This window comes from Spinacia oleracea, chromosome 1 (genome assembly GCF_020520425.1).
Source record: "Spinacia oleracea cultivar Varoflay chromosome 1, BTI_SOV_V1, whole genome shotgun sequence".
Lineage (NCBI taxonomy): Eukaryota > Viridiplantae > Streptophyta > Magnoliopsida > Caryophyllales > Amaranthaceae > Spinacia > Spinacia oleracea.
Window position 1 is genome coordinate 121,279,024 of NC_079487.1, and position 24,391 is coordinate 121,303,414.

Sequence of the window (24,391 nt, forward strand, 5' to 3'; positions counted from 1 at the left end):
TTTAAAACTTTAATATAAATTTGTCAAACGTTTTCCGCTACCTTAAACGCTACTAAGTTTCACGTTTGACAAAAGCTACCCAACTGATACCTCTCCCGCTAAACGCTACTTAAATCGTTATCTTGCCAAACACTTACAAATTTTGCAACTAGCGTCTTGACTAGGTCAAAACGTTACCCGTTACCTCAAACGCTACCGCAGAGCACACCCTATTTAAAAGAGAATTCGGTATCGTGACTTTGTGTTTTACTTGATTTTATGATATTTTAATAATAACTTACCCAGTAACAACTAGAAATAAATAAATATTATGAAATATCAAGTGATGAAACCAATCAATAAGTAATACTACTTCCCCGTTCTTATTTACATGACACAATTGAGTTTTGGAGATTATTCACACAATCTCTTTTGACTCCATTTTGTGATTTATGCTTAAGAAAAAATATAGTCATGTGGGATCTTAGATCACACACAACTTTGACATGTAGCTTGGGTCAAGTGATAATTGACAGGACAAAATGACTACAATATTGACAGTGTACAAGGGTCAAAATTTTATTAACTTGACCCGGATCGCATATGTGACCCAAGGTCAAGTTCATTAAAATTGGATGTGGGACCGACTTATGCGCCACTTGCATAATGTTACCCGTTTGCATACGGAATTTTAGGCTAATATTTGATGTATGCATGCAAATACTAACGCATTTTATACCGTGTGCATATTTACTGTATTCATGCAATGAATATTTCAAGTTTTTTGGCTCATGTGAACCTTCCACGCATGCACTGCATCTAATTAATTTTTTTTTCTTTTTCCATTTTGCATGATAACAATTCACGTGTGCACAGTGTACCGAAGAAATTTTAATTTTTTTATTTATACGTTACATTTTTATTTATATGTAATGTTAATTTAATTTCATATTTATTCGTTTGTTAAAATTAATAATTGTGTTTGAAGGTGAATTTAAAGTGGAGTATATGTAAAAGTAAAAAAGTTGGTAAGATAATTAACGACATTGAGTCAAGATTGTAGAAGAAAAATGAGAAATTTAAGTAAGTGGTATGTCAAGTTAGTGGAATATGAGGTGGAAAAAGGAGAAGGATGAGAGATAAATTATTTTTCACTTGACCGAAGGTCAATGATGCACATGATCTTATTAGATTTTTCTCAATAAATAAATTCTAAATATCAATTTTTTATAATTTTTTCTTATTCATAATAATTAAAGATAGTAATGCTTAAAATTGTGCTTTTGACAAACATACCTATATAATTTTATCATTTAAAAAAGAACCGAAAAAGTATTACTCCCTCCGTCCCGGAATACTCGCAACGCTTCGACTGGACACGCTTGCCAATGAATAACTTTGACCATCAATATCTTTAAATACATATTATAAAAACTTATAAATATTAATATTTTAAAAATATATATTAATATGAAGCCAACAATATATTATATACTAACAGTTGTTTTCATATAATTAAAATAAAATAGGGTCAAAGTGATTTATGTGAATAGTACAAAAAGTCAAACCGTTTCAAGTATTCCGGGACAGAAGGAGTACTTTGTTTTAACAAGTCGAAGATAGAAGAGGAAAAACCGAAAAACCAATTACCAAACAAGTCCGAGGTACTCCGTAACACGAGATGTGACAAAGTGGACACTTTGCCGAATCCAATCTATTCTACTCTCGTAGTCTCGTTGTTACACTACTCTCTCTCACTAACAAAGACCCCGCAACATACTTGTTGTATTTAGAGAGAGAGAAAGTGTCTATATGTGTCTGTAGCTTTTGGGAATCTTTCATCCTTTGAGATCGTTCATCATTGAGATTGTGAAAAACCCAGAAAATCAATTAGAATCCATAAAAAAAAAGATAACCCATAAGCTATATTCTCTGTTTTTGTGCAAATAATCTCTCTCTTTTTTGGCTATTGGGCATTTCAGTTTAAACCCCATTTGAGCAGAAAAAAAGAGATTGGAAGTTGAATGGAAGATTCTAATTTATCCTGATTCAAGGGATTTGATCAGCTTATTCATGCAATACCCTTTATTTAATTGGTTGATTTTGATCGTGAATCTGATCAGAAAATTCAGCTGGGAATGAACGGTGGCGGTGGTAGTGGAGGTGGTGGTGATGGAGGTATGACTCCGCCGTCGCCGCCGCTGGATTGGAAGTTCTCTCAAGTGTTTGGGGAGAGAACTGCTGGTGAAGAGATTCAAGAAGGTATATTAGATCTTTTAATTTTAGCGTTTTTTCGATTTTCTGACTTTTTTTGGTGTGGACTTTTATGTTTTATGTGATTTCAGCATTTTTTCACTATGTTAGTTGTTGAATATAGACTGTGAAGTTGTGTAGAAACAGAAAAATGTAGAATTCGATATTGATTTATTATTATTATGTTCTTTTTTGGGTGTATTTTAGCCTCAAAGGTAATGATGTAGACGAGATTTAATCTCAAGTTTCTGGTACCACCCTCGAGGCTTTATCAACTTAGATAGCTTCATCCCCTAGATTGAATTAGTACGAAGTATATAAATTAGGACTTTGGAAGTAGAAATAGTACTGCAAAACGGTACAAGGTGAGTTCTCAATTTGGAAATATCCAATATGGTTGAAGATGCAAACTTACCACTAATAGGATTTGCCTCTATTTAGGCTTTGCGTAAGGCTGACTACCTTCGGTGCTGAATCCTGTACAATAAGGTTGGAGCTTGTATTTGTCGTTGGGCAAGGGCCTGAATTTAGAGTTTTCCCTTAAACAGCAATTTTCCACCTATTTTGTTGGACGTTTGAACTTGATTGAGTTGCATTCATAAAATGTTATTAGACTGTTGCACATTCAACTTGAAACATGCGACTCTTTTCCTAACTGGTCTTGATTATCCAGGTACTTGTAGTTGTTAGAGAGCTGTCGCGAGTATAATGAATCAATGAGCATATCCCTTTGACGGGTTTCCGCAAAAGTAAAATAAATAAATGATAAATTTCCATAGAAATTTTATCTGTGGTCATTTTGACATTGAGTTCACTTCTTGTTCTCAATCCAAGATCAAGCTTAATTTCTTAGTTACCAACTTGTATAAACTATTTCAAATTTTATGAGGGAACATCACAATCTCGTACTTGTATAGTTGTATTCATAGGATATGCATTCATGCAGAAAAGAGTGAAGAGGGAGTTCTGCGAATAGCTCTGCTTAGCGGTATCAACGATACTAACTAGGGTGGCAGGGGAGTTTGCATTTTAAATAAGCTTCTTCAAGAATATAGGTTGTTGGCCTTGCTACGATGTGGATGATTTGTGTTGTTCAGAAATTAAGTAAATACAAGTTTCTCTCCGCTACTATACACCAAGTTATCGAGAACACTGAATACTTATCCTATTTAACCAAAGTAAAAAGCAACTGGCAGTCTCTGCTTTTTTGGCATAATGATAACTTTCTTGGTGCTATTCAGCAATGAAGAAGTGACAAGTGATGCAAGTACGATTAGGAGTTTAGGACACAAATCAAATCGAAGGAGGGAAAATTAAGAAAGTTATATAAGACCTTAGCATGCAGAGTAGGTTCGGTTTCAATACTTTAATTAAGGAAAAGAGGCCCATCCTTCTTTTGAGCTTCCTTGTGAAGACACACTTCTTTTCCTGTCATTTATCCCATCACCCCCCCCCCCCCCTCCCTCTTACATAGTGTATTTTCCCTGAAATTGGTGACTCTTTTGGTTTCCTGTTAGGTGGATAAATTCTTTCTAGGGTTATTTAACTTATTTTGTACTAGCCATTAATAAAATGATTCTGTTTGGCGGGGTCCAGTGTTTTCAAACATTAACAATTATGTATCCCTTGTATTGCCTTAATTTTTTTGAAGGTATTATTTTATTACAGTAGCATAATCCACATGAGCCATACCATATTTCACGGGCAAGCTAATCGCCTAATATTGAAGGCTTTTCATAAAATAATGCCATTAAAACCTGTCAAACTTCAATAATCAAAATGTCATTGCAAAGCAATAGACAAGCTACTGTTTTATCTTCATTCCATTGATGTCTAATTTTGGTGAAGGGTATTGGACATACGTAAATGGAAAAAAGTGGAATTTAAGATGAATAGGATGGCAGTACTTGATGAAGCTATGGTTTTCTTGCATATTCTTAAGCATTTAGTTTTGCGGAACTTGGATGTACCCCCTTCCGTCTTTCTTATCCTTTGTTATAACAAGTACATTATGGAAATTTCTATCTCCAGACTCCATAGTTCCTGGAAAAGTGGTGATATTCGCCAGAGGGAAATTACTGTTTCCAGAACTGTTCAGTCAGCATAATACAGGATTACTGATAATATAAAGCATACATTTGACTTGTATACTCCGTTGATCTATGAGATTCTCTGAATTATATGATGGGATGAGGTTTAGAGTTTGGGCACCATTTATCATATAAGATGATTTTGTTGCCATAACATGGCAGTATATGACCAGATATGGTGCAATACATGGCACAGGCTGGTAGCATCTCATTTAGATTTACAAAAGAAGCATACGAAATTGAGTTAATTGACCATAAAAGGCTTCCCATTCTGTAGAAAATTCATTTCCAGGACCCTGATCGCTGGCATCACAAACGTCAAGGAGTTATTATAAACTCGCATTTTCATTGCTTGACTGGTGTAGAGTCAGAATCAGTTTCATCTTTGTAGCACTGTAATGTTGTCTGCATTCTGTGATCTGATTACATGCAAATTTCTCCTTGCAGTTGATATAATATCAGCTATTGAATTTGATAAGACTGGGGACCACCTTGCTACTGGTGATCGTGGGGGTCGGGTTGTTTTGTTTGAGAGGACCGACAAAAAGGGTGTAAGTGCAGTTTTGCTTGGTTGATTTTGTAATAAAGTAACTTTCTTTTTTTTGCTGTATGATCACATGTTGAGGCCCATAGCCTAGTTTTAATGTGATCATATGATATGTAGCATGATGGACCTAGAAGAGATCTTGAAAAGATGGATTGTTCAACTAGTAGGCATCCCGAGTTCCGCTATCAGACCGAGTTTCAGAGCCATGAACCAGAGGTATGTATAATCATTAAATCGGTCAACCCGTTTGTTGTTTGTTTCTCTTGCTCTTAGTTCCTAATGTATTTGCAGGAATGAGCCCATATTTTTACTGTTTGGTTTCAGTTTGACTACCTAAAGAGCTTAGAGATCGAGGAGAAAATTAATAAAATCAGATGGTGTCAGATGGCTAATGGTGCTCTGTTTCTTCTTTCTACTAATGACAAAACCATCAAATTCTGGAAGGTGAGGACACAAACGCTTGCATTATCCCTTTGCACTTATCATATAGTTTGTCTATTGCCATTATACTATTGAGTTAACATATTAGAGTTCTCCTGTGGATAGAGGTATATTGTATTACTCTTCTTGTCTACCTTTTCTACATATGGTACTAATGGTAGTTGGAATATATGTAAACTGCATTTGTTTGTTTCATGTCTGTGAAGTTTACTTCATGTCTGTGAAACTTGATATAAGAATCATCTGTATGTTTGAAAATTGTAGAATTCGGAGAATTTTTGATGTTATTGTAGGATATATATATATATACTGAGAAATATTTCCAGGAGAGTAAGACTATAATACGGATGGGGCCTGATCTTTGAGTCAGTCATACTTTTAAAACTGGACCAAATGGTGATTGGTGACAAGGAAGACTAACTGGTTTGCAGTTGCCAATGACTGGCTCCACTGGCAGTTTGGTTTAACTTATCCATTTGCTGGGTTTTAGTCGGTCAGTGATCGGAAAATTGATTATGGAGGAGAAATTCATGCTCAATAGGAAAACAGTTTTTTGCAGGAAAGGAAGAGGGCTCTAGGAGTAGAGAAGAGAATATTCAGTAAAGGAATGGTAGTTGAAACTTTAAAGGGCATGGGAAAGGAAAGGATGGGTTTCATCAGTTCAACTTTGAATAATTATGAACCTATGTTAAATGTGCTCCATTTCTTCACACTTCAGATGGAACATATTTCTCGATGTTCCTTAAGTTGCTAATAATATACGAAGTATGTTTTGTATTTCCTTAACTCGTATACTAGCTGAGCTCTCATGCAAAAATTTATTATGGTCTTTGAGAGTTACTGGACTGTACTCAAACGCTTTTGCTTATGAGTTTTTCCAGACTTTTGCAACAAAATGAATATAAGTCATGTATGTACACTTCCATTCTTTTGAATAATTATTAAGTGGCACGATGGACATTGGAGTAAATGGAAAAAGTTCTTAGGTTCACATAGCTGCAGGCCAAATTTGTTCAGAGTTGGAGGCGTAACAATGGATGCAACATCTTCTGTCCTTCTCTCTTCTCTTCTGCTCTCCATTCTCCAGCATTTCGTTGCCTCTTTTCTCCGTTTTTGTATACCCCTTTCTGTTTCACTGTTTCTTAGGTGTGATAGAGTACTCGTTACTCTGATAGGGTTGAAAGAGAGGAAGATTGCACTTTTCTGATACAGGGAGAGTATAGATTTTATTAATATGAGCAACGTTATGGACATGTATTTTCCAGTTAAAACAGGTCTAAACGCAATCTTGAAGCTTTTATGGATAGTAACAAGTTGATTTGTAAATTTATTGATAATTTTTTATAAAAAAAAATTGTGTTCAAAACTTCAAATTGCTAAGATGCTTTATGTTAATTAGATATAAAAGAACTAAAGAGAGACAGAAAACGTCGAAGATAGTTGGGTTGTAAACTGATGGGTTATAATTAAAGTGAGAAAGTTGTCGTCTTCTAGCCTTATCTCCTATACTCATTCACAATGCAGATGAGCAAACAGAAGATAAGCCCGTTTTCAGTAGAGTCGAAACACAAAAAGAACAACAACTCGGCAATTGCTGTGTTAGAATGAGTTATTGGAGTAAATCAAGGCTCATGCCTAACTCTTCCGTCCTCCTTATGTGTTGTAAGTTTGTAACTTGCAAGGAAGTTGCTGAATTAATGACCTTAACCAATCAAGTGATTTTTCAAGTTCCATAGACTCAGTTGTGGCAAGAACCTCTTTAGAACTACTTACTTGATGATGAAGTATGAGTGAGAACAAAGGCATTGGAGAGGTCAAGGGATCTCCCAACGATGCATTTGCAGGGTGCTAGAGCTACTCATTTTCAATAATTTTGGTGTTGGGAACAGTTTGATGATGTTATATTGTGTTTGTTTCTTAGGTCATCTGTATGATGTGAAATGAATTCTAATATATCACTTCTATGTTCTGCTGGACACTGATTCGACTGAGTAAGCAATTTGAATAATACCAAGCAAAGATGATGTCAACTTTTGTTGTAGTTTGACGTTTAATTTCCCCATCTTACCTGCTGTGGCTATGTCTTTTTGATACAGGTCCAAGACAAGAAAATCAAGAAAGTGTGCAATGTGAATTTGGATCCATCCAAGATAAGTGGCTCTCCCACTGATGCTGGTATGTTGGCAAGTCCTAAAGGCATTTCAAATGGAGGATCTAATATCAAACCTGTCAATTGTTTGAGCACTGACTTTTCATTCCCGCCTGGGGGCATTGCATCACTACGCTTACCTACGGTAATTGAATTCTACTACTTGAAGGCAGTTTTTATTCTTGTTTGAATAAAGTGATTGTTGATGTAGGAATCTGCAGTAACCTTCTCTTAACTTAGTGTATTGACTCTTATAAAAACACGATAACCAAGGAGTCACTTTGACTATATGACTATATGACTATATCAACCTGGTAAAAACATCATGTTATTTGTCTTACTAATTCCCTAGTTCAATGTCCAGGTAACTAGTCAAGAAACAAGTCTTATGGCAAGTTGTAGAAGAGTATATGGTCATGCGCATGACTATCATATCAATTCTATTTCAAATAACAGGTTTGTTTCTTCTTTTATTAAGAAGGCCATCCTGAGGATTACAACGATTTTTGTTTATATATATTCTCTGCAAGACTGCAACTAAAACTCATCTTTATTTATTTATTAATCACACGAACCCTATATGTAATGTTTCTGCGTGTCGGCATCTTGAGGATTGGGCACTTTCATTTAATTTCTTTTTTACCATCCTTGTCCTCACGAGTTTCTTATTGGTTATACACCGGGTTTTCATTTATTTCGTAATTTAGTAAAGAAAACTTTCTTTCCTCGACTTATAGAATAGTATCTACTTAGACTGTGGACTGGTAAAACTAACTAATTTTTTTATAGAGTTCAAAAACTTTGAAATAATATTAACTTAGTAATTAGTAGCGTATATGTCGTATTAAGTTTCTAAAGCTGGGGGCTGATTAATGGTCATGATCACGCCTGAGGTTTTGCTACACCTCCCTTTGAAGCATATCAGTCAATTAGGTTATATAACATTTCTCTATTATTCGTTGCCAGTTGCTTCAAGTTATTTGCTTTATATTACTTGTTTACTTCAAGTATAGGACCGTGACTTTTTCCCTTTCCCCTTTACTTTAGTGATGGCGAGACCTTTATTTCGGCTGACGATCTCCGCATCAATCTTTGGAACTTGGAAATTAGCAGTCAAAGCTTCAATATCGTTGATGTTAAGCCGTCAAACATGGAGGATCTGACTGGTACAACTCTCATCATTCCCTAGAGTTGTCGCATGCCTGAATCTCTTTTTCTTTCTTCTTACTTACTTTTGAATTTGCTCTATGGGATGAATGAAATTTCCCCACTAATGGTAATTTGTTTTGGAATAGCGTACCTTTTTAACTGAGCCATTCTTTCTCCACCAGTCCACCTTATGCTACTGGGTTGGGTTGGTGGGTTGGGTCAGCTTTTGCCAGCTCTACTTATGCTACTGGTTACTTGAGATGGTAGGATGATTAGTTTGTGCCTTCTTTATCGTCTATTTATTTAATTTTTGGACTGAGGACATTCTATTTATTCAGTTATGTGAGTGTTCTCTTTCTGTTAGTTACCCCTACTCAAACCAGTATTCTGACAGTTATGTGGTTGTTGTTTTCCTGCTTTTAAAAAAGTAGAAGCACTCCCTCCGTTTCATAATGTTTTACCCACTCTCTGTTTTGGGGTGTTTCGTAAAGTTCTGGTGTTCTACTCACTTCTACTCTATTCTATTTTTGGCAAACAACTTTTACCATCTTACCCATTTCCTCATAATTTTTACACCTTTCTACTAATTCTCTTACTTTATCCACCTTTTTCTTACACCTACCCGCCTCTTTAGACCCTCTCTCTTACTTTACTCACCTTTTTCCTTACACCCGCTCACTTTTCTCAAACTTTCCTAGAAACAAGAATCTACAGTAATCGAGTAGAACATAACGCAACAGAGGAAGTATATGAATTGTTCTTCACAGTTATACCCAGGTTGTCCACAAAAGAATCTTCTAGTCTTTTAAGTCAGTCAATTAAAAAAGACGGGGAAAGTAATATATCAAAGGAAGGGACATGGGGACTACTAGGGTATAATAATACATCAAAAAAAGTCAAGAACACCTTTTGTACTGTGTTATATTTTTTATGTTTTATGCCCATCGAGGAACTTGTCTAAACTCTTCAGCCATTCTATAGATGGTGGACCAATCCTGCAGATGGATCAACTTTACTGAAAAAAGGAATAGTTTCCTACTTTTAAGATGCACATGACTTCCAATGCTATGTTTTTTAACTGACTTGCTTCACCTTGTTTTGCCAGAGGTGATAACGTCAGCAGAATTTCACCCTACCCACTGCAACACGTTAGCATACAGTAGTTCAAAGGGTTCTATCCGACTAATTGACCTACGGCAGTCTGCTTTATGCGATAGTCATAGCAAACTGTGAGAGATACTTTATCTCTTAAGTTCCTCTCTCTGATAAATTATTAACTGCTCAGAATACAGAAAGTTTTTAATGTGTGGTTAGTTTGTTAACCCATGTCAACGCTTGCAGGTTTGAGGTGCAGGAGGCTCCTGGTTCAAGATCTTTTTTCACTGAGATAATTGCTTCAATTTCAGATATCAAGTTTGCAAAAGATGGTAGATATATGCTCAGTCGTGACTATATGACTCTTAAGGTCTGTATTTCAAGCTCTGCAACTTGTGATTTTCCTGAGTTGCATTTCAGGCTTCACAATATCTTATGCCTTAGAAAAGTTTCGCAGCTTATAATTTGCCCAGGTTGTGACTTGCGCTAATTTTGATACCCCCTCCGGTTTTTTTTATGGTTACACTTTAATTTTTGTGGTCAAACTTATAAACTTTGACCGTAAATTCCCGCTATTACAAGAATCGAAATAATATGCTCGAGGAATTCCTTTCAGTATGTATTTTCAAATATCATTTTTTTATAAAAAAGTTCATATGTAATTGGATTTATTGATGGTCAAACTTGTGATTGGGGACCGCGAAACGCAAAGTGTAATCATAAAAAAAAAAAATTGGAGCGAGTATAATCCTTTATTGTGGGTGAGGGAAAGGCACTTAGGAGATTAGAATCATAGGTAGATACTTATCATATAATATCACTAGCAATGCTATAAAATGATGGGATAACTTATTAATGTAAATTTGGTGATGAGCAGTTAATGGCTTTGATCATTGCTGTAAAGCACAGAATTAAATAGCCGGTATAGTGTAAGATCTGTGTTCTAATTAAATGTCGGGGCTGCTACTTTTGTGGAAATAGTTCAACACACACTGAAGGTAAGGTTTTTTGAAGACTGGATTGTTAACAGAATGAGGTAAAAAGATGATAGCCTTTCCCAATTGCTGAGTGGTTATAAATCTCCTTGTTGTATTTTCGAAGGCCAAAACAAGTCACCTTCTCTAAAGTACCAAGGCCTTTGCTCTTCATCTGAAAATTCGGACATTGTTTATGCCACTCTTTTAATATACTTTTTCCTAAAATTGTAGTCATCTATAATATTTTTTTCTCAGACATTGTTTATGCCACTCCTATAACTTTTATGTTTCCGGCATACTGAATTTGCTTATCTTATTAAACATGAATTGTCCAAGGGAAATTTGAGAGAAAGTGAAAGAACATGAAAAAGGTAGATGGTCCTCTGTTAAATGGAGCTAGGAAACCTGATACATTAATAAGCCACCAAATGCCTTTGAAGATAATGATGGTATCCTATTGTTGATGAAGCAATGAGGAATGAAAGAAGTGTGTCTCTGAACTTTTTGGTGCATCATTTTAGCTTGAATTATGGTTTGTAGGGTTAGTACCAGATTTTGTTGGCAAAATGTCTTTCTTGTTATTAAGTGGGTTTTATTGATAGAAACGACGAAATTTGGGGTTTGGTTGCTTTAATTTCTTCTTTATGCACTCATGAAGCTAGGGCTTTCCATGCGATCTCTTTGACGGATTTGCTACATGATTAGTTGGGTCCACAATTTTGTGTAGTTAGAATTTGGAGGGAGGATTCATGTAACCTGGTCCTCTTCATCTACATTACTTTGCTGCAACAACTTTCATATATATATATATATATATATATATATATATATATATATATATATATATATATATATATATATATATATATATATATATATATATAATGTACCTCTGACTTTTTCATGGACTCTTTTTGTTAGTTTTACAGTTTGATTAAGCGTAATGTACAACTCTGCACAAATTTTTAAGCGTAAGACATCTTTGTTTTTCTTTCAGCTGTGGGATATACATATGGATTCTGGGCCTGTTTCAACTTTCCAGGTCCATGAACATCTCAGACCAAGGGTTAGTTCTTTTATCAGTTTTGCTTCCTTGTGTTGGCTGATTCTGCTAAATTTCATATCCGTGTGCCTTTAACTAATTTGCTGATCTTGCTAAGTTCATTTGATGTGTGTTGCTAGCTCTGTGATTTGTATGAAAATGATTCCATTTTTGACAAATTTGAATGCTGTCTGAGTGGAGATGGGCAGCGAGCAGCAACTGGCTCTTACAGGTGATTATATATGCCTCATGACTGACTACCATTCAATTCAATTATTGTGTTGTATTCCGACTATTTTGATGTCTAAAAACATTCTCCACTCCCAGCAACTTGTTTCGTGTTTTTGGCTGCTCTTCGAGTAGCGCAGAAGCCACGACCTTAGAAGCCAGCAAAAACCCCATGAGGTAAAAGTCTTACTCCTAGAAATTTAGTTGCCTTGCTTTCTGAATAAATATGAGAATATTACACTTTTTTAATTTACTGTTGCTTTCTATTGACAAAATGAATAAACTCTGCAATTTGCATCAACTAGCAAGTCAATCTCATCATTTATGTTGATTGGGTTTATCTCACTGGGTGCATTGCTCTACTTTCAGGAAGCAACTTCCAACCACAACAAACCATAGACCTTCAAGAACAGGCACCTTTACACGTGGTGCAAGGCAAGGTATGCATTGATATGTATTGTTCCTAGAAACTCCAGAATGAGCATTTTAGTTTACTGGAATATCTTATGAAAAAACGGTTGGTTGTAGTTTTCTCTTGGTGGCTTGAAGCCTCATTTGATACCGATGGTAGATACAACCATTCAGTTTTCAGTAACATGTTGAAGTCTCTTTAGTAGAATTGTTGATACAACCAGACTGACTTGCTTCATTATGGGGGTGAAGCTAGCATGTACACTTACATACCTATATGTTTCTGCACTTGACATGAAAGATTTTAGATGTTGGAAAATATCTTTATCTGATATAGATTTGAAACGAATCTCGTCTAAAATCAATAAAAGAACAAAATATATTAAGACTTTGCAAGGATTAAGGATCAAGACAATTCTCAAATCTTGAAGGAATTTTCATATGTTGAAGAGCTAATAATGCTTCAATAGTTTCTGACTTGTTCTTTTGTTGTTGTTACTAAAATTGAGGTCGGTAGAAACCTAGGAGATTAACTTCAAAATTCCGGTCCTTGGACAATGATCCTTTGACGTGTCTTTACAAACTTTTTCTTACCAAAGTATTTAACAGCAGTCGTACCACACACCATCCAATGTTAATTTATGTCCTACTCTTATTTCTTTCTCTTTACAGCTTACTTTAATCACCATCTACTCCATGTTGCTAAACATCTCCCATCTGTTGAATTTTCTGGGCTGCAAAAGTTTGGATCAAGTCATTACAGTTGTACCGGTAGTCCCGTGAAACTGCTGGTTACTAATTATGTATGTTTTACTGTGTTTTTGTCAGGATCGGAGAGCCCTGGAAGCGATGCAAATGGAAATGCATTTGATTTCAATATGAAGTTGCTTCATTTGGCATGGCACCCCACCGAAAACTCAATTGCATGTGCTGCTGCAAACAGCCTGTATATGTATTATGCCTAGAGATATTCTTTGACCGGAATGTGCTTCTGCAAAATAAAAAGTTCATCTTGAACTAGAAGAATTCTTTTGGTAACAATTCCAGAATGAAGGATTTTTACAGATTGCAGTATGTTAGAAGCAGAAATGGGTTATCCTCTGCTGTTAGGTCAGATGAAAAAAGAGTTACAGGTTACAAGAAAAGTGTTTTATAACAGTAGATACGACGAGAATGTCTCAGTCGGCAGTGATGATGCTTGTGGACATGAGATCGAACTTCAACTGCAGAATGCTATAATGGAGCTCTTAAGGTTCATCATTCACATCAATACCATCCGCCCTTTGTATTATTATTGTTATTATTGTTATGATTGTTATTATTGAACCATTAGCACTCTTAGGATTCCTGCAAAATGTTTATTACTGTTGTTATTATAGTCATTTATCAGCTAACCAATTCTTTTGTGTTGTCCTTAATTCCCAAATTTTCTGTTGTATAATCATATGATTACAAGTACTAATGTTTTTCATTTGTAATATTGTGATAATCATTACTTTCTCATTTAATTTATTCTCACCGTTTACTTTCCATACTTCATGTTTCGTGGATGGTTATGTTAGCCGATCCCACATCATTTAGGGCAAAGGCTTTGGTGTTGTTGTCTTCGTGACTTGCGTATGTTCTTTGCTATTGTGGTGATAAAGAGTTGTACATCGATCAATTTGTGTGGTTATTACAGCGGTTCTTTATGAGGATTAGTATATCTAACGACTTTGATGAATGATGAATGATGATGCATTATGGTTAGATGTCATTGTATTGTGTGAATTTTTAATGGCTATTTAGGTTTTTGGGATAATTTGCGCGGTTTCGATAAAGGCTACATGTAGACCTGTCAAACTGGCCAGACGGGTCGGGTTCGAGTCGGGTAAATACAGGTTCTGGTGGAAAACGGGTCCAATGTACTTCAGGCAGGTAAATACGGGTTGGATGTATATGGGTTTTCGGTAGGGTTAGGTTTAAATGCGAGTGTGTGATACCTTTTCATTAACTTTTTTGTTTTTCTATTTTTCATAATAAATGAGTATCTAACTATTGTTTCCTCTTTATTTGATATATACTCAAATCAATAAATAATACAATCATATTATTTTTCAATGTTCAATAACACAAACTTAATAGTCTCACTTGATATAAATGATTTCTAACATTTTTTCGAATGCGAGACCATCTATAAGTGAGACTTGAAAAATACTATGGCGGTCGGTAAATGAAAATTATGGTAGAGGAAGTGTCAAGAGAAATAGGGTTTCTTCCTTTTATAACTGCAGTTCTTAGTTGCCTCGACCCTAACCTGACCCGCTAAGACCCGCAATTTTACGGGTTGTACGCGTCAGGTTTATTTGGGTTTCGTGTTGAAAAATCTTGCCCAAAACCCAGAAAAAAAACGCACATGTTGATTTTTGACATGTCTAGCTACATGATTTCATTTCACAATTTCATTAATGTCATAATAATCTTGAATTGACCTTTAAAAGTGATAAGATGATATAAATTCCAATATGTGAAAATGCATTCTAAGAGTATGTTTTCCTCTATAAAATTTCATTTACCTTAACTTATGAGCCCTAAAACGTCTTTTTGAGAAACAAAGTGAGGAGAACAAAGCTTGATTGTTAGTTGATGTACTAATACTAAATCGGTATCATTTTTAGTCTTGTAAATCTAACCCTACGTGTCATTACAATATTTCTTTACATAGTTGAAAATTTTACTAGAATAATTTGATTTGCAACTAGTATCCAAAAATTTACATCTATGCATATTTTAAAATTATTTCAACTTACTTTTTTTGAAAATGACAACATCGAGAAGTGCTTGGATCGGCTGATGAAGGAGTTATGTCATGCTTTCAGCTTCCCGCTTAGCCAAGGTCTCAAGTTCGAACTAAGATCTCATGTTTGAGACTTGGGAACGGAACAACAATTATTGGGTCTTGAGAAAGCTTCCTCGGTTCCTTCCAACTGAGACATGATTTTGCTTGAATCGAGATTAGTTGAAGCCTACTAGGCTCTACATATGTCATTTTTTTTGTGGGAATGAGTCACAAAATCAATATAAATTACAAATGATGGCGGAAGATTGGATCACTAAACCTATTATACACTAGTCACTTACTCTTAGTCTTAGCAACTAGGCCAAAATAATAAAACAATGTTTACCTTTCACTGACCCTTAGTCTTAGCAACTAGCCCTAATTAATTGTTCGTCAAAAAAGAAAATAACATTAGTTATAAATTACGTAAATATGACCTCTTTTACCTTTTTTTTATAAACAAATTAATTCATTGATAAAAAGTCATACGACATCTACATAAAGATTTAAATCTAACAAACAAATAACAATCGTATCAAATAAAAACTTCCTTTCACCATAGCTACGATCTTAGTATATCAAACATTTTGTATACCCTCTTTTATATCACGTGATTTACAGCCTTCATTGACGAGGGGTCTATAGATCTGTTGTAGCCGTGACAAATATGATTTTCGTCTGATTGTAGTCGAAAGATTGACATCCTCTTCGATCCTGCATAAATCTTTACCAAGGAAACAACCTGAACTAAACTAAACACACAAAACTTAACTAGAAACAAACCCATTATAGCGGTACTTACTACACTGAAACAATCAAACCCACCATAGGGGTACTTACTACACTGAAACTATGTAGTTTTATTGAGATCTAACCCAAATTAAAAACACAACAGAATTGAAAGGAAAGGGCGAAAATAACCAAATTTCCGAAGAAAATTGGCTATTTCCGCCCTAGAAAGCCCTAGTTTTTGTAAACCCTAAAAAAGAGAGAGAAAAGTGGGAGAGAGGGGAGAAGCGGCTATTCTACCTTGGGCTCTTTAGATGACCTCTTTTACCTTTCACTTTGCTTTAATAATGTAAATATTATAATATAAACGTATTAAAAATTGTGATTTTAGTATAACCCGACATTGTTTGTAATTTGTATCCGAATTGATCTGACTAAACATGAACCCGACTCGATATGAACCTGACCCGATTACAACCCGACCCGATATGGACCCGACCCAATTACAATCCGGCTAAACCCGTTAACAAACAGAATCGAATTGACCCTACAACCCGACCCGATCTGACCCGACCCGGTTATAACCCGAACTGATATGAACTTGAACTGATATGAAACCGACTTAACCCGTTTATGACCCGACCAAATATGACCCGACCCGATATGAACCCGAATTGATATGAACCCGACCCACATAACCCGAATCAAACTGTTAATTTTTCAACTCGACCCAAACCGAACCAATAACAAAATAAACAGTTTCAACCCAAACCGATGAAACCGAAACAGAACCGATGACCCGATTTAAAAACATCATTGATTCATTGATTGTGAATAAACCAATACGGTTAATAGACAGATGTTCCCAAATTGACGATTTCCTTCCTCCGGGAAAAAATAAAATTAACCGACCCTCTTCTCCTTCTCTTTAAACAAACCCCTCTCTTTCTCTCTCCTTATTTTCATTCTCTCTCCTCCCCAACAATGGCGCTCTTAGCTCGAGCGGCAGCAACCCGCACCACCACCCTAAAAACCCTCCCTTACCTCTCCTCCTCCTTCCACACCACCCACCCTTCTCTCTCCTCCACCTCAACCACCACCCAACCTACCACCTACGGCAAGGCTCCACCTCCCGCGCTTCCCAAGTCGGCGGAGTACGTCATATCCAAAGTCGATGACCTTATGAACTGGGCCCGTCGTGGTTCCATTTGGCCCATGACTTTTGGTCTAGCCTGCTGTGCTGTTGAGATGATGCATACTGGTGCTGCCCGTTACGATCTGGATCGGTTCGGAATCATCTTCAGGCCCAGCCCTCGTCAGTCTGATTGTATGATTGTTGCTGGTACTCTTACTAATAAGATGGCTCCTGCTCTTCGCAAGTACGCCCCTCCTTCCCCTCTCTCTTTTTTTTTTTTTTGCTTCGATTTTGATGGTATTTAGGGTTCTTTTAATTTTCAATTGGATTGTTTCTGGGTGTTGTTTTTTCCCCCAGAGATTTTGGGGATTTGATTTTGTTTGTAATTGAGGCTGAGTTTTAGGTGTTTGACTGTTGTGATTCTGGGTTGTTTTTAGAGAATCTAGAGAATTAGCGTTGTTTTTAGGTACATTTTGGATTTGGTTTGTGGTAATTTATTCTATTTTATTGGGGATTGAGATGATCAGTTCGTGAATTTTGGAGAATTAAGGTAAAATAAGGTTTGGCGGTGGGTGATGGATAGTTGATGGAGTATGTTAATGACTTTGAAATCAAGACGAGGTCGGTGTTTATGGGAACGAAGTGACAATTGTTGAATTCAACTGCAATCAGATTGGATGGGATGAGTTTGGTGGATTAGTCTGCTTATGATGGGAATTAGTTTGGGACCTTTAGATTAGTGCATTGCAAGGGAGTAAAAATTCATCTTAATGTGTTTTAGTTGGTATATGTGTTTCTTTATATTGGAATACATGGGATGTTGCCTTCATTTGTTTATCCAAGCCAATATATTTCACTTTGATACTACCCTTTTATAACTACTGTTTTTCTTTGTTTATTGTAGAATCCTGTTAGTTGCCACTTTATTGTTTCTATACCTTTTCCTGTTATCCATATTTATTAGCACTATTGTGCTTTGGACAAATGAACCTTGTGAAACAGTTACAAACTAGTTGTGTGACGTTTGAAAATTTGTTGGAATATATTAGGGGTAGAGTTCTTGTATGCTCTTTACTTCTTTTAAACCGGATTGGTATTTAATTTTCTTCGTAATCGTTTCCCACATCTACTGATTAGTCTCTTTTGGTAGAATAAGGGATGAAGTTTATTTGATGTGTTACCTTCATCTGCCAAATATAATTGAAAAAGTTGTGGTCCTTGTGGACATCATTTGTGCTGTTAAGGTAGTACAATACTTTCCTTTATTGTAGAACATATTCAGCTGTACATTGAGAAATGTATCTGCTTCTGCATCTTTCCCATTTGTTTCATGATCTTTTGTCTTCTTCTTACAATAGGGGTGTTTTAGACTTTTAGGTCAGTCCCTCTGTTATTGTTTGAGCCTTAGCTGTTGGTCTATAGTTCACGATGCGTGCGGCATTATATGAAATTATATTTATTACAGTAAATCACCACAAATAATAGGCAAGAAAAAAATGTTCGGAAAGTTCACCTGAAGAAATGTAAGACATCATCTCTATTTAAAATAATCTAAATAGTAAAACAATTTAATAATTCATGCCCTTAATTCAGAATAAAAGGAAGTATGGAGAAAAGTTGAAACACGTGTCATTCAAACCTTTTGTATTCCATTAATAACTAATCGAGTGCGGGGGTAATATTATCCAGTAAAAGTTACGCAAATTCTTTCGGCTTTTTTAGATAGGTGTAGATGTAAACTAAACATTATAGGAAAATGAGAGACTTTGTAACTAACCATTTATTTGGCCATAAACCATCAAATTAAAAGGCTATTAAATCATTAGTAACTCACACATAAATATCAATAAGTTTAGATAATATTGACAATATTATGGAGATAAAATGAACGCAGACATGTATAGGGAGATAAAATGATGGCTAAAGGGAAAAGATGTTGCCTGTATTACACCAGCGAAAAAATTATTAATGTATAGAGACCAGTATACAACAATCGATCATTTCAATGTAGTTTCTTCCATCAAATTCTATGAATCATTTAACCATATAAGTGTACAGCTACCCTAAAAACCGAGCTCGAGCTCAAAAAGCCTTGTGTATGAAAAATTGAATATACAGCCACCAATTTCTGATCACCTTGCCCGTTGCCCATTGCCCATTGGTGGTAATGGAAACATAGAGATCAAGTTTCCATCTCCTTTGATCCCTTGCTTCTTTAAGCCTATGCTCATTATATAATCTATATTCTATAAGTGAATAGCTGAGGTTACTATAGTAAATCCACTTTTGATCTCCCCCTCGGAATAGACTAAACTACCCTCCACGTAACATAATTAAATTCAATTTAAAAAGTTATTCTTTATTGATTTAAAAAGCTGCTTAGTAACTGATTAAAAAAGCAGAATAATTATTAATTTTCAAAACTGAAAATTTAACAAATAAGAAAAATTCAGTTAATTAGGGAGTAATTAATCGGTGATGTAAACTTTTTAGTATTGTGGATTTGTGGGTAGATGGGAAAAGAAAAAGTCAATACTCTATTTCCTCTCATAAATGTATTGGCTATCAATTTGCTGTATTCTATGCAAAAATCATGGAGTATTATTTCACCCTCCAAAAATCAAACTATTCATCTTACGCAAATTCTGTCGGCTTTTTTAGATAGGTGTAGATGTAAACTAAATGTTATAGGAAAATGAGAGACTTTGTAACTAACCATTTATTTGGCCATAAAACCATCAAATTAAAAGGCTATTAAATCATTAGTAACTCACACATAAATATCAATAAGTTTAGATAACATTGACAATATATGGAGATAAAATGAATGCAGACATGTATAGGGAGATAAAATGAAGGCTAAAGGTAAAAGATGTTGCCTTTATTACACCAGCGAAAAATTATTAATGTATACAGACCAGTATACAACAATTGATCATTTCAATGTAGTTTCTTCCATCAAATTCTATGAATCATTTAACCATATAAGTGTACAGCTACCCTAAGAACCGAACTCGAGCTCAAAAAGCCTTGTGTATGAATAATTGAATATACAGCCACCAATTTCTGATCACCTTGGGCGCATTGCCCATTGGTGGTAATGGAAACATAGAGATCAAGTTTCCATCTCCTTTTATCCCTTGCTTCTTTAAGCCTATGCTCATTATATAATCTATATTCTATAAGTGAATAGCTGAGGTTACTATAGTAAATCCACTTTTGGTCTCCCCCTCGGAATAGACTAAACTACCCTCCACATAACATAATTAAATTCAATTAAAAAGGCTATTCTTTATAGATTTAAAAGGCTGCTTAGTAATTGATTAAAAAAGCAGAATAATTTTTAAAACTGAAAATTTAACAAATAAGGAAAATTCAGTTAATTAGGGAGTAATTAATCGGTAATGTAAACTTTTTAGTATTGTGGATTTGTGGGTAGATGGGAAAAGAAAAAGTCAATACTCCTCTCATAAATGTATTGGCTATCAATTTGCTGTATTCTATGCAAAAATCATGGAGTATTATTTCACCCTTCAAAAATCAAACTATTCATCTTATTCTTCACCATCTTCGGTACCTAAGTTGTGCAAATTTTCAATTTTCTAACAGTCTAAATAATAAATGGAATCAACTCATCCCCTTAGATTTCTTTAATTCTCTGATTTTGCTCTTCAAATCAAATCCATGGCAACGGGAAATAAAATTAACCAAATAAATAGATGAGAATATTATTCAACATTCATCAATCCTTTCATTTCCCCCTTTCTTTCTGATTAGTCAATCTGCAGCAGCATACCGGAGCCTAGTAGCAGTGTATTGTACCGCATACGCATCATACAATGACTTCTCATCTATTTATTTGGTTAATTTTATTTCCCGTTGCCATGGATTTGATTTGAAGAGAAAAATCAGAGAATTGGAGAAATTTAAGGAGATGAGTTGATATCATTTATTATTTAGATTGTTAGAAAATTGGAAATTTGCCTAATTTAGGTACTGAAGATGGTGAAGAATTAGATGAATAGTTAGACTTTTTGGAGTGTGAAATAATACTCCGTGATTTTGCATAGAATATTGACAGCCAATATTTTTATGAGAGGAAAGAGAACATTGACTTTTTCTTTTCCCATCTACCCACGAATCCACGATACTAAAAAGTTTTCATTACCGATTAATTACTCCCTAGTTAACTGAATTTTCCTTATTTGTTAAATTTTCAGTTTTGAAAATTAATAATTATTCTGCTTTTTTAATGAATTACTAAGCAGCCTTTTAAATCAATAAAGAATAACCTTTTTAATTGAATTTAATTATGTTATGTGGAGGGTAGTGTAGTCTATTCCAAGGGGACACCAAAAGTGGATTTACTATATTAACCTCAGCTTTTCACTTATAGAGATTGACTTAAGTCAAATTGTTTATGCCAGATATCTCAAGTGGCGTGGTGTTCTGAACTGTAATGTGATAGTTATGTTCCTTCTAGGATGAATTCATCATATGTGTTCAGGAGGTGGTTGGGAATTAAATTTGGGTTCTCATTATAGGTATTTTTTTGGTGGGTTACCCGTGGTTGTGTATCTCCTGGTATTGACTGGTTGGGATGTAGAGATATCACGTCTAGTATACGAAAACCCTCCAAACTTTCCAGAGGTAGTACTTGCTGTAATGAATGTTGTTGATTTTGTGTTGAGGATTGGAGATTCTTGCTGCTGAAATTGATGGTGTTTTCATTCTATTGGAGGTCAGTGTTGAAGGTGGAAGTTTTTAGGGAGCTATTATGGCATTGGTTCTAGTATTCTCCTCCATAAATATGTAGAAAACATGTGAGCCAGGCATTTTGGTTGATAGGTTCTCCTTGCCATACTCATTCCCCCTTCGTAACCTTTATTTTTCTACTGGGGCTTAGTTTCTTATTGCACTGCTTGTTCCTTTTTTTTGTGCCATCTGATGAATGTGTTTTCTAAACTGGATTTGGTTTGAAATTGGATAACTGACTTGTGGATGATGTGAAGCAAAATGCAGCAACTGTAATTGATGCTGATTGAGTGTCATTGTTATCAGGAAAAAATTAGCTTCTCTCTCTCTTGTAAGGGACTTTGAGCTGAAACTCTTGAGCTGAGTTTGCTATATTGTTGAGGAATGTTGTTGAAAATCTTAGGTTGTGTGTTCTGGGATAAGTTGAAGGGTTGTTAACTTGCTAATTTCCTTGCTTTAAGCCTTAAACACATAATTACTGCCATCCCGGGCTAGGAATACAACAGTGAATTATTCAAGGGAATGAGGCAGGTCAGAAGTTCGATTAAGAGATTCAAAAAGTTCATTTAAAAAAAGAAAAAGAATCTGAAAGCGGACTAGTTTCTTCTTTAAGAGATTCCAAAGCTCCCCCGGGTCGCTTGTATCGTCCCGTATATCTCAACATGCCTTGCATTTAGCTATGCTTCAACATCTTGTAAATTCTTTTCCTTAACCTACTTTCGTCTGGTGAAGGGCATCCCTTATGTTATCCTCTGCCATATTCTTTATCCTTCAGTGTCATTGATGTAAGCTTTGGCTGTTTTCTTTGAGTTTGAAGTTTGGTTCAGGGTCTTCAGGGCTGCATGCAATTAGACCTTTGGGATAGCGGTTGCTAGAATTAGGATTCGTGAATATACTCAGTAATATATTCCACAATAATCTACAATAATATCTCAACAGGCTATGTGAAGTAGTTGTTGGTGAAGCCCTGCTTGTTTGTGATGGAAGCTGAATTTTCTGTGAAATTTATGTAGTCAAAATCTATTTGTAGACCACGACACCACGTAATGTGAATTCTAGAGAAATAAAGCCACATTATTGAGATCCACCAGCTCCACATGCTCAAGGCAATTGGCATAGCCAACTGCTCTTTTCCTGTTATTTCCCTTGTTTCCCATCATGTGATTACAGGCAACTTGTTATTGAAAAATGTGCTAACATCAAAAAAATTCAGGGTTTATGATCAGATGCCGGAGCCAAGGTGGGTGATATCTATGGGAAGCTGTGCAAATGGAGGCGGATACTACCATTATTCATACGCTGTTGTCCGAGGTTGTGACAGGATTGTTCCAGTGGATATCTACGTCCCTGGATGTCCACCAACAGCTGAGGCTTTACTTTATGGACTTCTGCAGCTACAGAAGAAGATTAGCAGGCGCAAGGATTTCCTTCACTGGTGGACCAAGTGAGCTCGTTCATTCTGCTTCTATTCCCTTGACGTTGCTCCAATATGGCGAGAGAATAATTAATTTGTGTATTATGGTTACTTGTAACTGTTAAGGGACACTTCATCATATCTGAAGATAGTCCCCTTGAAATTGCTCTGAACTTTGAAGCTCAGTTGTGGTTTGTTATTGTATCTGGATAAGATAGTTATATGCATTTTTCTTTAATAGCTCCAACAGATTCTCAAGTGGAATTCTGAAAATGTTTTTTGTTTTTCGGCTGAAGTGAAGCTCTCTTTTGGTTCTGTACCTTGGGATGATGAAGAAAAACCTCCACATTCAATCTCTAATAAAAGATTTTGCAGCATTTTACTGTAATTTTTATATAGTTTATGTGGGCTTAAGTTTCACTTTTTGTCAGATAGAATTTTGGGATCGTTGCGACACTTGTGGCTTTGTAAGGAATCACCATGAAGAAGAAACCAACTTCGTGCAATCCAATGTCTTGACTAGTTATGGACTTTATGGGCTCAGACGCTGCCTTGATTTGGATTATCATAGATCTGCCGCCTGTTTTCCCAGAAGTTAAATACATAGAAGATGATTACAACGTTTGAACAATTAACTTACAATTTATGTGTTTATGTTAATCGAAAAATAAGCAACGTTAAAGTGCTTCATTTTAATTTTTAATTTTACCACGTACTCCTTCCATTTCCTTTTGTTGGTTACGTTTCCTTTTTGTTGGTTACGTTTCTATTTTTGGACACCTATTTTCTCCCAAAACACCTTTATATCCTTTCTTATTTACCAAAATTACCAAAGATTCTTTCCAAATTTCACCTAATTTTTCTAACTATCAATATTAAATTCATTTACCTTTCCCATACCCTTCCCATCCTCCCATTTTTCTATTTCCTATTACTTTCTCTCTCCTTACTTTATTTTTTAAATATACAATCTCTTACACCCAATCATTACTCAAATTCCAATACAAACCAAGATTCCAATTTTCTTAAAAACGACCCTATTTCCAAACGTAACCAACAAAGGGAACAGATGAAGTATCTTTTTGTAACAGTGATGTATAATTAGGAAATCAATTGGGATTTGGGAGTAGAAACGTCATAATATCTATGTTATATACGTTCCATAAATATCGCACAATT

At 35.3% G+C, this 24,391-nt stretch overlaps 2 protein-coding genes across 2 annotated transcripts; both read left to right on the forward strand.

The window, feature by feature from the left end:
- The first annotated feature begins 1,700 nt into the window (after positions 1-1,700).
- On the forward strand, positions 1,701-13,893 carry LOC110789245 (serine/threonine protein phosphatase 2A 55 kDa regulatory subunit B beta isoform-like). Its single transcript, XM_021993892.2, has 14 exons — positions 1,701-2,241; positions 4,770-4,873; positions 4,987-5,085; positions 5,194-5,313; positions 7,407-7,604; positions 7,824-7,915; positions 8,507-8,625; positions 9,714-9,837; positions 9,950-10,073; positions 11,678-11,746; positions 11,863-11,954; positions 12,050-12,127; positions 12,320-12,390; positions 13,190-13,893. The coding sequence occupies exons 1-14, from the start codon at positions 2,118-2,120 to the stop codon at positions 13,324-13,326; spliced, it is 1,551 nt and encodes a 516-aa protein (XP_021849584.2). The 5' UTR covers positions 1,701-2,117; the 3' UTR covers positions 13,327-13,893.
- A 2,905-nt stretch (positions 13,894-16,798) lies between these two features.
- Positions 16,799-23,600, forward strand: LOC110789246 (uncharacterized). The gene is made up of 2 exons (XM_021993893.2): positions 16,799-17,287; positions 23,012-23,600. The coding sequence occupies exons 1-2, from the start codon at positions 16,893-16,895 to the stop codon at positions 23,244-23,246; spliced, it is 630 nt and encodes a 209-aa protein (XP_021849585.1). The 5' UTR covers positions 16,799-16,892; the 3' UTR covers positions 23,247-23,600.
- The last annotated feature ends 791 nt before the right edge of the window (positions 23,601-24,391 follow it).

Bases quoted from the DNA above. Each gene is read 5' to 3' on its own strand.
- LOC110789245 (XM_021993892.2), top strand. From the start codon at position 2,118: ATGAACGGTGGCGGTGGTAGTGGAGGTGGTGGTGATGGAGGTATGACT. The intron at 4,874-4,986 runs GTAAGTGCAGTT...TATGATATGTAG, and splicing joins AGAGGACCGACAAAAAGGGT to CATGATGGACCTAGAAGAGA. The intron at 8,626-9,713 runs GTACAACTCTCA...TTGTTTTGCCAG, and splicing joins AAACATGGAGGATCTGACTG to AGGTGATAACGTCAGCAGAA.
- LOC110789246 (XM_021993893.2), top strand. From the start codon at position 16,893: ATGGCGCTCTTAGCTCGAGCGGCAGCAACCCGCACCACCACCCTAAAA. The intron at 17,288-23,011 runs GTACGCCCCTCC...AAAAAAATTCAG, and splicing joins ATGGCTCCTGCTCTTCGCAA to GGTTTATGATCAGATGCCGG.